The sequence below is a fragment of the Zingiber officinale genome, chromosome 4B, assembly GCF_018446385.1.
Source record: "Zingiber officinale cultivar Zhangliang chromosome 4B, Zo_v1.1, whole genome shotgun sequence".
Taxonomy (NCBI): Eukaryota; Viridiplantae; Streptophyta; class Magnoliopsida; order Zingiberales; family Zingiberaceae; genus Zingiber; species Zingiber officinale.
In genome coordinates, this window is record NC_055993.1 from 55173903 (window position 1) to 55186162 (window position 12260).

At 38.5% G+C, this 12260-nt stretch overlaps 2 protein-coding genes across 2 annotated transcripts; both read right to left on the reverse strand.

The window, feature by feature from the left end:
* Positions 1-6057: 6057 nt before the first annotated feature.
* On the reverse strand, positions 6058-6797 carry LOC121978262 (MLO-like protein 7). The gene is made up of 3 exons (XM_042530630.1): positions 6582-6797; positions 6354-6470; positions 6058-6223 (listed from the first exon to the last, which is right to left on the reverse strand). The coding sequence occupies exons 1-3, from the start codon at positions 6795-6797 to the stop codon at positions 6098-6100; spliced, it is 459 nt and encodes a 152-aa protein (XP_042386564.1). The 3' UTR covers positions 6058-6097.
* Positions 6798-7632: 835 nt separating this feature from the next.
* Positions 7633-9572, reverse strand: LOC121978263 (phosphopantothenoylcysteine decarboxylase subunit VHS3-like). Its single transcript, XM_042530631.1, has 2 exons — positions 9462-9572; positions 7633-8191 (listed from the first exon to the last, which is right to left on the reverse strand). The coding sequence occupies exons 1-2, from the start codon at positions 9570-9572 to the stop codon at positions 7775-7777; spliced, it is 528 nt and encodes a 175-aa protein (XP_042386565.1). The 3' UTR covers positions 7633-7774.
* Between the last annotated feature and the right edge of the window lie 2688 nt (positions 9573-12260).

The window sequence follows — 12260 nt, forward strand, 5'->3', positions numbered from 1 at the left end:
TAAAGATATCTCAAGAACTCACAACGAATGGAAGAAGAAAGAAAGAACTAAATTGATAAGATTGATGAAAAAAACCTCGACCCAATGCTTAGGAAAGCATGAACCTTAGTATAGAAGATGGTAGACGCCACAACCTTGGGATGGAGGTTGATAAGTCTTCGAATGCCACAAGGAAATGCCTTGATAAGTTCTAATTCAATGAACCGTGCTTTAGATTGAAAAAATATTTCAAAGATACATGTGTGGTTATCACCCCCTTTATTTATACCAATAAGGTGACCAAAAAAACCCCTAAAAGGAGAAAAGAAAGCCCATTTAGTAAAGGTCTATGTAGACTACATAGCCATTTTAAGCTTATGACTTTATTACAACCAAAATAAAAGTAGAAATTGAGTCTAAATTGAGCCTACAAATCCCTGCTACATAGACATGAGACTTAAGTGCTAATTAAGCTCATCTAAGGCTTGAATTAGGTTGACTATATCGAATGACTTGCTTTTGGTCAAAGCTTCTTCAATGGTAGCTTTGGCCTTCACATCTTCAATTAGTACATTAAGTGCTTCCTTCATCTTTCTAGCCTTATCCCTTGTAATTGAGCCTCCATTGTTGCATAATGGATCATCTTTAACATCTAGAGTGGGTTTACCATGATCCATATCAGTAGCTTGTTGGTCTCTTTCTTTGACTCCATCACATTATAAATTCAATTTTATCTCACGATCTTCGTATCATATTATCGAAAATCTCCTCCACACTAAAGTAAATGAATGATAAACTTAGAATATAATGATATTTCTTAGGGTATCATTACAAACTTAGAATATCATGTTATTGCTTAGGGAATCATTATAACTTAGACTTTTTAATAAACACATGTTGTTGCTTTGAGCATCATTAAATGAAATAACAATACATATAATGAAACTAACTCTAATAAACAAAAGATAATGCAAGTAAAACAAATCTAATGTATAGAACAAAGGACATAAAAACTATCAAATCCTCTTGAACATCACATTTAAGTTTAGTTTATCTCAGATATTTGAGATCCTCTACATGAGTCTAAATAAGTTCAAACAAATAGATATTAGCTTCAAATATGAAATGCTACAATTAAGAAACTCTACAGCTGAGCAAGTGCTTACAATTGGCCACGAGCATCCCCTGTGATGGTTGGTCACGGCCACGAGCTGACTCTTGTGGTAGTCGGCAGTGGCTGTGAGTAGGCCCCTGCGGCTAGCTATGAGCAGGCCGCAAGCAACCCCCTACGACAACTCACCAACCGCAAGCAGGCCCTTGCGATGGCCGGCAGGCCACGAGAAGGCCCCAGAGACGGCCTACCACTCGTGTGCATGTGAAACAGAAGAGACGAGGAAGGAGGACAGGAGCATACTTGAGTTGCCAGTTGCGGAGCCGAGAATGGGAGAGGACACGAGGCTATTGATCACCGAGGGTGCAAAGAGGAGAGGTGATCACCGAGAAAGTTCGTGGGGGAGAGGAGAGTGAGATCTGCCGAGAAAGTTCGCGGGGAGAGGAGAGGGAGATCGCACACCCTAATTTCTAGTTGGGTTTACTGATGAAATTTAAATTCCATTGGCAATTTTTGACGGAATACAAATTCTGTCGGTAATTATCGACGAAATTTAAACTCCATCGGTAAACTATAACCCCCAAACCCGCGAACTCCTAAACCTGTAAACCCCTAAGCCCTGATTTGTTGACTGAATTAAATTCAGTTGGTAATTACTAACTAAAATTATTATTCAGCTAAGAATCTCTGACTGAATTAAATTCAGTCAGTATTTTTCTGACTAAATTAAATTTAGTCAGTATTTTTCTAGCTGAATTAAAATCATTCGGTAATTACTGACTGAATTATATTGAGTCGAGGATTCTGTCATTATTTGCATGATTTTTTGTAGTGAACGCTTGCAATATTAAATTCCTACTGACCACTGAATAATAATTCCAACTGCTCTTAACTAACCACATCTCTCCCTTGCTGATTTCATCACCTTTTTTAAGGGTTAACTATTAGACAATCTCTGATTTCCAATTCCAAGACTCTTCACCAATGTCTCACAGTACATCCATATTCCTCTTTAACAATTGACCCTCAACTCTTTCTGACTACTCTGAGAAGTAGTCATCATTTTTTGCTTGTACTAAATCACTCTTATACTCTGAGTCTTCCATTACTTTTTCTATTTAGAGAAGATTGATGCCAGAGTCTTCTACTTTGCAGTGAGACCTTCCAACAACTTCTTAGATGAGGTACCAACTTTACACAATGGATGCAAGTCTCATTAACTATTTATCTGACCTCCCATTCCTACACAATGGATGTGTAGAAAAGTTTTAAGTGAGTTTAGGCAAGGTAAAAGTCCTAGTGAATATTAGGCAAGTGGAAAGCCCTTGTGGCTAGATAAGGAAGTCATGGTCTAGGAACTGGGCAGAAATCTTATCAGGTTGAGGACATTAGGCAAAAAATCCTACTAGACAAGGGCACTAGGTAAAAGTCCTGAAGTTCGCGGACACCATGCGGAAGACTAGGCAGGTCAAGGATCAAACATCCAATAAAAAGTCCTGAAATCTTGATGCTGAGAAAAAGCCAAAATGGTCTTGAGGACCGGTTTGATATCAGGTAAATTCTCTTGAGAGAAGTAGGTGAGGACATGTTCCCAGTTGAGGAAACACTAGGCATTAGGTCAACCTAGTGTTTCACAGTAAATTTGAAAGTCAACACTAAATAGTCCTAAGACTGTCAAATTAATTAATTAATATTATTATATATTGTGATAACTCTATTTTATAGGGTATCTTTGGTATTTGGACTAACATATTTTACAGGAATTGAAATACATAAGTTAGCCTCGAGCGAATAATGCTAAAGGTGCCTCAGAGCAGCATGAAGGCGTCCTAGATAGGACGAAGGAGCCCTAGAGCGGATGAACTATGAGGATAAAGTTATTACTATAGAGAGGCACTCTAGAGCGCATGGAAGGCACCTCGGAGTGCTTGGATGGAGTCCTTGCTCAGATATAAACTATAGTTAGTGGAGTTTATTGAGTCTGAAGGCGAGGGAATCACATTTGTAATTGGAGGCATCTCGGATGAAGTTGGAGGTGCCCTCAACGCTCAATAAAAGCACTGTTCATCTAGAATTCATAAACAACACTTCCATATGTGTAACGCCCGAAAATTCTCAAATAAATTTTAGAAATATTCTATTATTTTTCTAGAATTTTAGAATATTTTTATGGAATTTTTGGAGTAGCAGAAGTAGCAAAATTAAAAAAAAAACGTAAAATAACCTAAGCAGGAATTGAACCCGCGACCTATTAGACCCTACAACTTATAGCATGACTTTAGTAACCAGGTGGCCCCAGCAAAGGTGTGCTGAAAGAAGAGGAGAGAAATTATATTTATGATTTAGTTGGGTCGTATTAATCACTTAATATAAATAGGGAATTTAAGTGGGGATTTATTATTTTGATCGGCAACTATTCCTCACCCTCACCTTCAACTCGCCGCCCTCTCCCTCTTCCTCACCTCTAGGCACACCAAGCCCCAAGGGACCTAGGGTTCCATCCCTAGGGTCATAGGAGCACCTTCCGGCGATGACTTTGATACGAGGACACTCCTCTCCGTGAGAAGAACGTGTAGACTCAAGAAGATCGCCAAAGAGATCCTCTTCTTCGGAAATCTAGCGATCAGAACTATAAGAAACCTAGCACAGGAAGTAAGTAACCCCTCATCTGTAGTATAAGTAGTTAATCGCATGTTTTTATGTTTTTAGTTCAGCCATATGGAGATTTTTCGGCACGTAGGGTGTATTTGACCCTCCTCACGAGTTTAGGGTTTATTTGAGCACCTCTAGATGGGCCAGACATGTTTCCCTTTCTAGTTTTGGGGTTTTAGACGCTGTCAGGTGCCTAAAGGTGGTTCCCTAATAGAGAGAGAGTTAGAGCACACCAAGTGTTCGATAAAATCACTAGTACAGTTAAATGCTACAGTAGGCATTTTAATAGCTCAGTTAAATGCCATAGAAGCATTTTAAATAGCATGCTTAGTATTGCTTTAGTTTATATGGGACTACGGTCCAATGGGTGGGCTCCCATAGTCGCCTCTAGGTTCAGATAACCTAGCTCTAGGTTCAGATAACCTAGTAAGAGCAAGATAAGATAAATCAGCTCATGAATCAGTATTTTACTTTTATCAGTGTCACTGTGCTGGACTCTTAGTTGTCCTTGGGTTGGGCTCCCATAGTCGTCCCATGGTTTAGATAACCTAGTAAACCCTACTAGATTCAGATTAGCTACCTCGGGTCTAGTTAGGGATGCGCGTATAGCAACACTACAACAAAATCGCTCATAGACATCGGTTTTCCACCGGTGTCTATTTGATTTTCGACCGATGTCTATGAAGCCGATGTTAAAAGTCTGCCATTTTAGACATCGGGTTAAAACCGGTGTAGTATCACTTAACGACACCGGTTTTCGAATCGGCTATTAACCGGTGTAGTATCACTTAACGACACCGTTTCATACACGGTGTAATAACACCAGTTTTGGCAGCGGTAAATGACCGATGTAATATTACTTTATAACACCGGTTTTACATCGGTGGAAAACCAATGTAATATGTATTTTTTCTAACAGCACAGATTTGATTTTAAAACCGACAATAACAAAAAAAAATACACAAATATTCACAAATTGTACAAATATTCTTCATTCAATAATATCCATAAAATACACAAATATTCACAAATTATATAAATAATCTTCTTACAACAATATCCATAAAATACCCAAACATTCTTTTTACATCAAAAGCTAACTAATAGATATCAAAATCAAAGTATAACATTCTGTTAACACATTAAGGTACAACTGTCTCAAATGTAATCTAGCATGCATTCAGCCCACTCGAACCGCACTTCATCAATTTCAACTCTGGAGTACTTGAGATTTGTAAACTGTAAAAACACATAAATAATATATTAGTAAATCAAGACCAAAAATCATAGTTGAAAAAGTAGTAAGAGCACCAGGTAACAAGATGACTAATTTGAATGCTTAAAAAGAGACCTATTCATCATTTATCTCAACCACATCAATGCTTACTTCAATGCTTGCAATAAGGATCTTCAGTGATTCACAAGGTATCAGAAAGTTGAATTTGCAATTACAAATGAAGTAAAAGAATCATATTCAGCTGTCAAAAGATAACTAGGTCCATGCTCTTAGAGAGAACCATACAAAACAAAATGAAAGGTTTTGAACATAAAAAAAAAAATGTTAGTCATGCCAAGACTGAGATCACTCATCTATCTATCATTTCAACCTAATAAATTAGTTACTTTGGTTTTACAAAGTCTCTCAATTGTGTAGGAAGATCACAGAAGAATATTCCTGATAAAAGTTAACTTTCTTTAGTAGAAACAACCAATAGCGCTATAACAAATCCAGGAACAGCAACCAACCATTAGTCACTAATATATGAAGAGATTGCAAATGGAAGTGAACTTAAAGAAACAAAAAGAGCAAATAAAAATCAACTAGACAGCAATGGATCCAACATAAAAAATTGTGCAAAAACTAATAAATAATAATAAGGGTTACAAATCACTCCTACACAATCAGCACTACACTTGCTTCCAACTAAGAGAGCCTATAATTAAACAATCAAAAGTGTACCAATAATTCTCCTTTCTGATAAATAGCTGTAATAATAAATCAAAAGCATAGCATGTTGTGCTCATATAGCTAACAATAAAAGTGAAACAAAAAAATATAGCTCTTGGGAATTAACTGACACGTATGGTAAACATGACCACCAAATCAAAGATGAAGTGTGTGAAAAATACCTTTGGTTTCTCTTCCTCCTTTGGTTTCAGTAGCTCTTCCTTTGAAATAGCTTTCCCTGCAGAAAATAATTCAGTCACTCAGCAGTCAGAAACATGCAAATATAAAACTACAAAATTGGTAGAATCTGTGCTTCCAAATGTACATGAAAAAATTTCAAATTCAATGCTGTGTCAGAGAACTCAAACCTTTTGCATCACGATATACTGGTTCTGCACTTTTACCACTCAAACTAGGATCCAAGGATGCAAATCTGGGACAAAAAAACAAAGAATAGTGAACATATATATACCAGTCGTGAAGGCATACTCAGCCGATGTCGTATCCTTTTCCCAGTCCTTCCATCTGTGTATCTGCCCAAGAGAAGATTATCAATGCAAAGTGGATACTGCAACAGCTAAACTAAATCATCCTCAGGCAATGCTATGGAATTATTCAGAATGATACATAATGTAATCCACTACTCTGTCACTGCAGATTCACCTTTGCTCTTCCAAGGACCATTATAAGAGCACTATTTACCACATGAAACTCAGCCAAAAAGAAGATCAGAATGTGCAACTGGTGCAAGCCTGTGGCAGTAATCAGTTGCTCCTTTTCCTACAAGTGATCGCAACTGAACATTTTAGTGAAAGCTTCTTAGATTTTGTTTACAATAGATTATTTTCAACCAAACAATCAGAGAATTGGAAGTTGCTGTGCACTACTCACTGGGGGGCATTCAACCACTGAATCACCAGTAGCTAAAATCCTGCGCTTCAGGTGTGACTCCGTCAGCACCAGCGCGAGCAGCCGCCTTTTATTTCTGCCAGTTGACTCTGCATCAGGGCGACATGGCAGCATAGAATCTGCAACTACCTTCGACACGCAGATTTTCGCGATCTGGTCCTGACTAAATGTCAACAGCAAGGAGATGAAGCCCAACATTTAAACAATCAAAATAAGGATTAGTATTGATTACCCATTTATCTTAATAGGTTAGGTTAAATTCGAGTATCAATCCTTTAATCTTAAGGTTACCATTTAAGATAGCTTATCCAGCCACTCTACTCACTGCATCTCCTAATCTCTAATTCCTTTCTTCTTAGGCAATCATTTAGTCTCCAACTAGTATATGGTTTGTAACAAAAACATAGCATTCGGTTTGTATAAAAAAAATCATTGTAACAAAAGCATAGCATCCGGTTTGTATCAAAAAATCATAGCAAGCACGAGTTTGTAAATCACGAATAAGTATTGGCAACATAATAGGCAATGAATGAGCCATATTGGAATTCAAGCAGGACAAATTGAACTTGAGATTAAGTATTGCATAAAGAAAGAATTGGATTTACCATATCCTTCCATAGAGATAATTTGTAAATCACCACCAAAATAGCGAGCATAGAGACGACTAATTGGAAGCCCATAACCATAACCAGCCATAATTACTCCATCTGAGCTTCCTTCATCGTTTTCCTCGAGTGGATTTTTAGCAGTGCTATAGAGATATGTGAAAATCTTTGGAAGACCACTTCTTGGTATGCCACCCCCTTCATCTGATATCTGAAATAATTGATAGCATATCAAGATCAGTATTCCAAAGCTAGAAAAACTAGTGACTGGAAATCAACCAAATCTTCTAACCATCTGATCTGCCAGGATCAAATTTCAACCTTTTATGGTCACTTTTTATTAACTGGCCATCACCAAGATTTTATCCCAACCACATTGATCATAAGATTTGTTTTTGGAATAACTTTATCTAGAGATCTTCTGTACCTGAGAAAGCAAAATGAGGTTGTATATTCTCAGAAATCAAAGTTTGTTCTGGTCCATTACATGATAATTCTCCAAGATTAATGACTTAAAACAGCTGAACAAAGCAAGGTGAATAACAGTAGCTAAATGTCAAACTTGATCATTCATTTCTTTCTCTTTTTTGGGGGTTGAATTATGTCTTCAACCTCTTCTTCATCATCCTCTTCCTCCTCTTCCCCCTCATCCTCAGCATTACCACTATCATCATCGTCGTCATCGTCATCATCTTGTTCATTGTTGTCATTGGGATCCTGATCTTCAGGCTCTTCCCCTTCATTCTCATCTTCCCCATCTGGTTTGCCTCCATCATCATCCTCATCACCTCCTGCAGCTTCATTGCTGTTCGCATCATTTGGGTTTTCACGGCCCACATTGTCTTCCTCCGAGTGCTCCTCTCCTCCTCCCTCCGAATCTCCATCTTTGTCTCCCTTGCCATCCCCATCGCTATCCCTGTCTCCATCTTCTTCTAAGTACTCACTCTTCTGGCCAAGCTGGACCTCAGGCATCTTATTGACTAGGTCCTGAATGCAAAAGTCATTCAATTGAGAAGTATTAGTCTTCTTTAGCAACATTAGTGTTGAATGCAAAAAAGTCAAGAAAGGTTTCCAAACTTAAACTTGCGTCATTTTGCACAAACACTACGTTTTGCAGCGAGTTGAATTTCACTAAGAAAACACAAATTAAATTATCCAGAATTTCAACAAGGTGCATCCACTAGAATGCAGCATAAACCATCCGCAAGACCTACATCCTTAAAATGCCAATGTATATTTGACATGATTTTACAAAGCTATTGAAATTGTCTACAGACAGCAGAACATCAAGACACCCTTTTTTCCATCCACAATTCATAGAAAAAAAGTTGAATAACTAATGTTTGTCCCTTAGCCAAACAATGATTGTTCAGCAAAAGTTCAGAAACATCAATGGATACCATGTTCGTGAACAAAGAGGGAAGATAACAAAAGAGACCAGCTAGCATTGCCACCTGACCAACACAGGGTCAGATATTGATCAATGCAAGACTACATAGTACTAGGATACGAAAGAAGGAAACTTTTAATTTTCTAAGGCTAGATGATTAAAAACATTTTTAAAAAGTGTTTGTAAATATAAATTTATCAAAAAAATTGGAAGCTAAATTGGACGGAAAGACATGAACAGTAATTTTTCTGTCTGATTTGGGGAGTGTAATGAGGTGAAAGTGAGAAAGATTTTTTCAGTAAACTGCTCCTACTTCCTATTTCAAAACCAGACTAACAGACTAGTTGAATAAATTTTCGGATCATGGCTTGCAATTCCAGAAGGGAGGAGTAAGAAGAATCAAAAAGCCCCATGGTGGTCCATATCAACCATCTTAAAGAATTCTGGTGAGCAGTTATGCCCATAGGCCCACACTCTTGGGTCCTAAAGGCATGGAAGGGCACTGGTTCGGTTCCTGACAAGATTAAAAGGAAACTTTCATTTTACCAGAAGGTTTATCTACTTTCAAAAACGCTTTTAGTGTTCTAAGATCGTCAAAAAACCCCTTAAGTTTGAAAACTAGAACAAGCATTTGCCCCATTTTTCATCATTCCATTTAAGTCACTGTTAAATGTTAGTAGTTATTGTAAGATATATTTAAAGAACAGATAAATCTTATAGGTCGGTGCAATAAATTTTTTCCTAAAATTAACATCGAGCTTGCAAAGATGCATCTTGTATTTTTATTTTCTGGAATGACACAAAAGAGCAGTAATTGAGGGAGACAAGAAAACCTTTTAAAAGTGAAATGACGGAATCAACTCTTACCGTGAGCAGAAATCGAGCTGCGGCGAGCAATTCCGCCACTGGAACTGTGTTGTTGCAATTCAGCGATTGGAGAAGCGCCGCTTCGGCGGCCGCCTGGGCTTGGACGGCCATGATCCTGCCTGCCGGTGATGGACGGAAATGCCAAATGGAAAATAGCTGCCATCGGATGTGATGGAAATCGGAAACCCTATTCGAGAACAAAGAAAGAAAATTCCATTTTCTTCTATACTCTTTATTTTTCCCAACTAGATCATTTTAGCAAACAAGATTTTGAAGAAAATCCCAAATAAGCCGATCGTTTTCATGCTCTGTGTTGAATGAAAATGATCTGGCAGTAGAACCAGTCGATCTACAAACCGAAACCCTTAACCGAATCCGATCACAGAGGATCTGGCAGTAGAATTAAAGAGCGAAAAATCGATGCGGAGACGATCCGGGTGTCGGAGGCATTGGGGCCGATGCGGACTGTGCGGCTGACCCGGGACAGGGGACGAGACGCGGCGACGATGCGGCGGCTGCTGGCGGTGGAGGGGGGCCTGGCGGTGTGCCCGGAGGGGACGACGTGCCGGGAGCCGTACCTGCTGCGGTTCAGCCCGCTGTTCGCAGAGGTGGCGGAGGAGGTGGTGCCGGTGGCTCTGGACGCGCGGGTGGGAATGTTGTACGCTACCAAGGCCTCCTTTTCTCAACCAAATGGAGGAGTTGGAGGAGATGCGGTGTGGTTGGACGGAGAAGCAAGTTCATCTTGTCTTGATCCTGATCGGGAGAGGATCTAGGAAGGGGGGAAGAGGGAGATGAGGTTGAGAGAGATGGTCGGACGTTTAGGTTTAGACTGAGAGAGATGGTCGGATGGTCGGAGGTTTAGGTTATCGCGAGAGAGATGTCGCGCGGAGGAAGGGCGGGATAAAGATTTAGGTTTGGAGGGAATTCACAGTGTGCAGATTTTGGCTTGTGGGGGAAAAATTAAAATATTATTTGGGTTCATTAACATCGGATTTTAAAAACCGATGTTAAAATCGGTGTCTATTAACCAAAAAAAGGGCGCTCATAGACATCGCCTAAAAAACCGATGCCTATGAGCTAAAATCTGCGCTCATAGACACCGGTTTTTAGAAAAATCGGTGTAAAATATTCAAAGACATCGGTTTTAGCCTAAAATCGTTGTTGTTCCACTGATGTCTATGAGCGATTTTGTTGTAGTGCAAGTACAGTTGTCGGGTCGATCAGCAGTATGATTATTGTTTTTATCTATTATGAAAATAGTTTTCAAAGCTTCACAATTTAGTTATGTGAATACAATTCAGATTAAGCATTAGCCTAGCATTAATTTAACTTAGTTTATGTATTAGTTCAGTTTATCTTATTGATACAATAAGATAGTTCTATGATCAATATTTAATTGTCATGACTCATGTATCAGTATGCCATGTTTTAGCATTTTTCAGTATAATTATCAGCATGCATTTCCAATAGCATCTTTTAAAAACATTATTTCATCGAATGTATATTTTGTGAGGTAGATGGTTCTTACTAAGCTCCCAAGCTTATAGTTTCCTTTTTCCTTATACTGCAGATAAAGGTAAAGGGAAGATGGATTAGCGGAGGCTGGAGGGCAATGTGTCAAGATGTGTGTGAGAAGGAACTTGGAATAAAGACTCTTGGGGATTAGCAAGTTTAAAGAATTAGAATTTCTTACATTCTTATTATTCTGCACATTTAGAATGACTAAATATCATGAATTGTGAAAGTATTCACTATGTTATGCCTAGACTACTAGTTACCTTGATGTTAGTAATAAACCACGAATAATGACAGTAATACATGCCTAGGAATCTTATGATGCTTTTAAGTTGATACATTTGCATTGTATATGGATTAGTGGTGGAATGCAGCAGAAATCAGAGCTCTAATCGATCAACCAATCGATTGGAGGGTTCTCAATCGATCAGCCGATTGGAGGGTTCTCAATCGATCAGCCGATCGATTGGGAAGTGATTTTCCGCGTACAGAGAGCTGATGAATCGATCAGCTGATCGATTGGCCATGGATCGATCAGCCGATCGATCGGGAATTAATTTCCGTGAACGGAGAGCTTGTGAATCGATCAGCTGATCGATTGGCCCAGGCTGGATCGATCAACCGATCGATTCAAGAAAGGAGTTCCATGCACAGAAGCACGTTGGATCGATCAGTGGATCGATTGAATCCTTTTCAATCGATCGATTCTCAGCTTCAATTGATTGGGAAGTCTGATTTCAGCTGGAAACATCTAATTTCAGCTCCTTGATCAAATGGAAAGTTTAGATTTCTTTCTTTAGCATATGTACAACAATGAAAGTGTATTTTGAACATAAATTCCAGTTTTAGTAGAATTAGCAGAGTTTTTAAATTAGTTCAGTTTCTTTTTTTACATTATAGATCAGTGGTAGTCATAGAACAGTTTAGCAACCGTAACCCCCGATCTTATAACTTAGTCAGTAGAAGACGGGCGTTACAGAGTGGTATCAGGTCAAGTTCCATACTTCCTCCACACACACATCAGCATTGAACCTACAGCTTCCAAGTAAGAATACCTCAACTTATTTATGTTTCCTGCTTCCATGGTTATAGATAATTCCATGTTTATAGATAACTAAAGCATGATTATATATGATAGCATCTAACATGATAGTAGTAGTCATGTTTTAGTAGAATTAGCAGAGTTTTTAAATTAGTTCAGTTTCTTTTTTTACATTATACATCAGTGGTAGCCACAGAATAGTTTAGCAACCGTAAACCCCGATCTTATAACTTAGTCAGTCG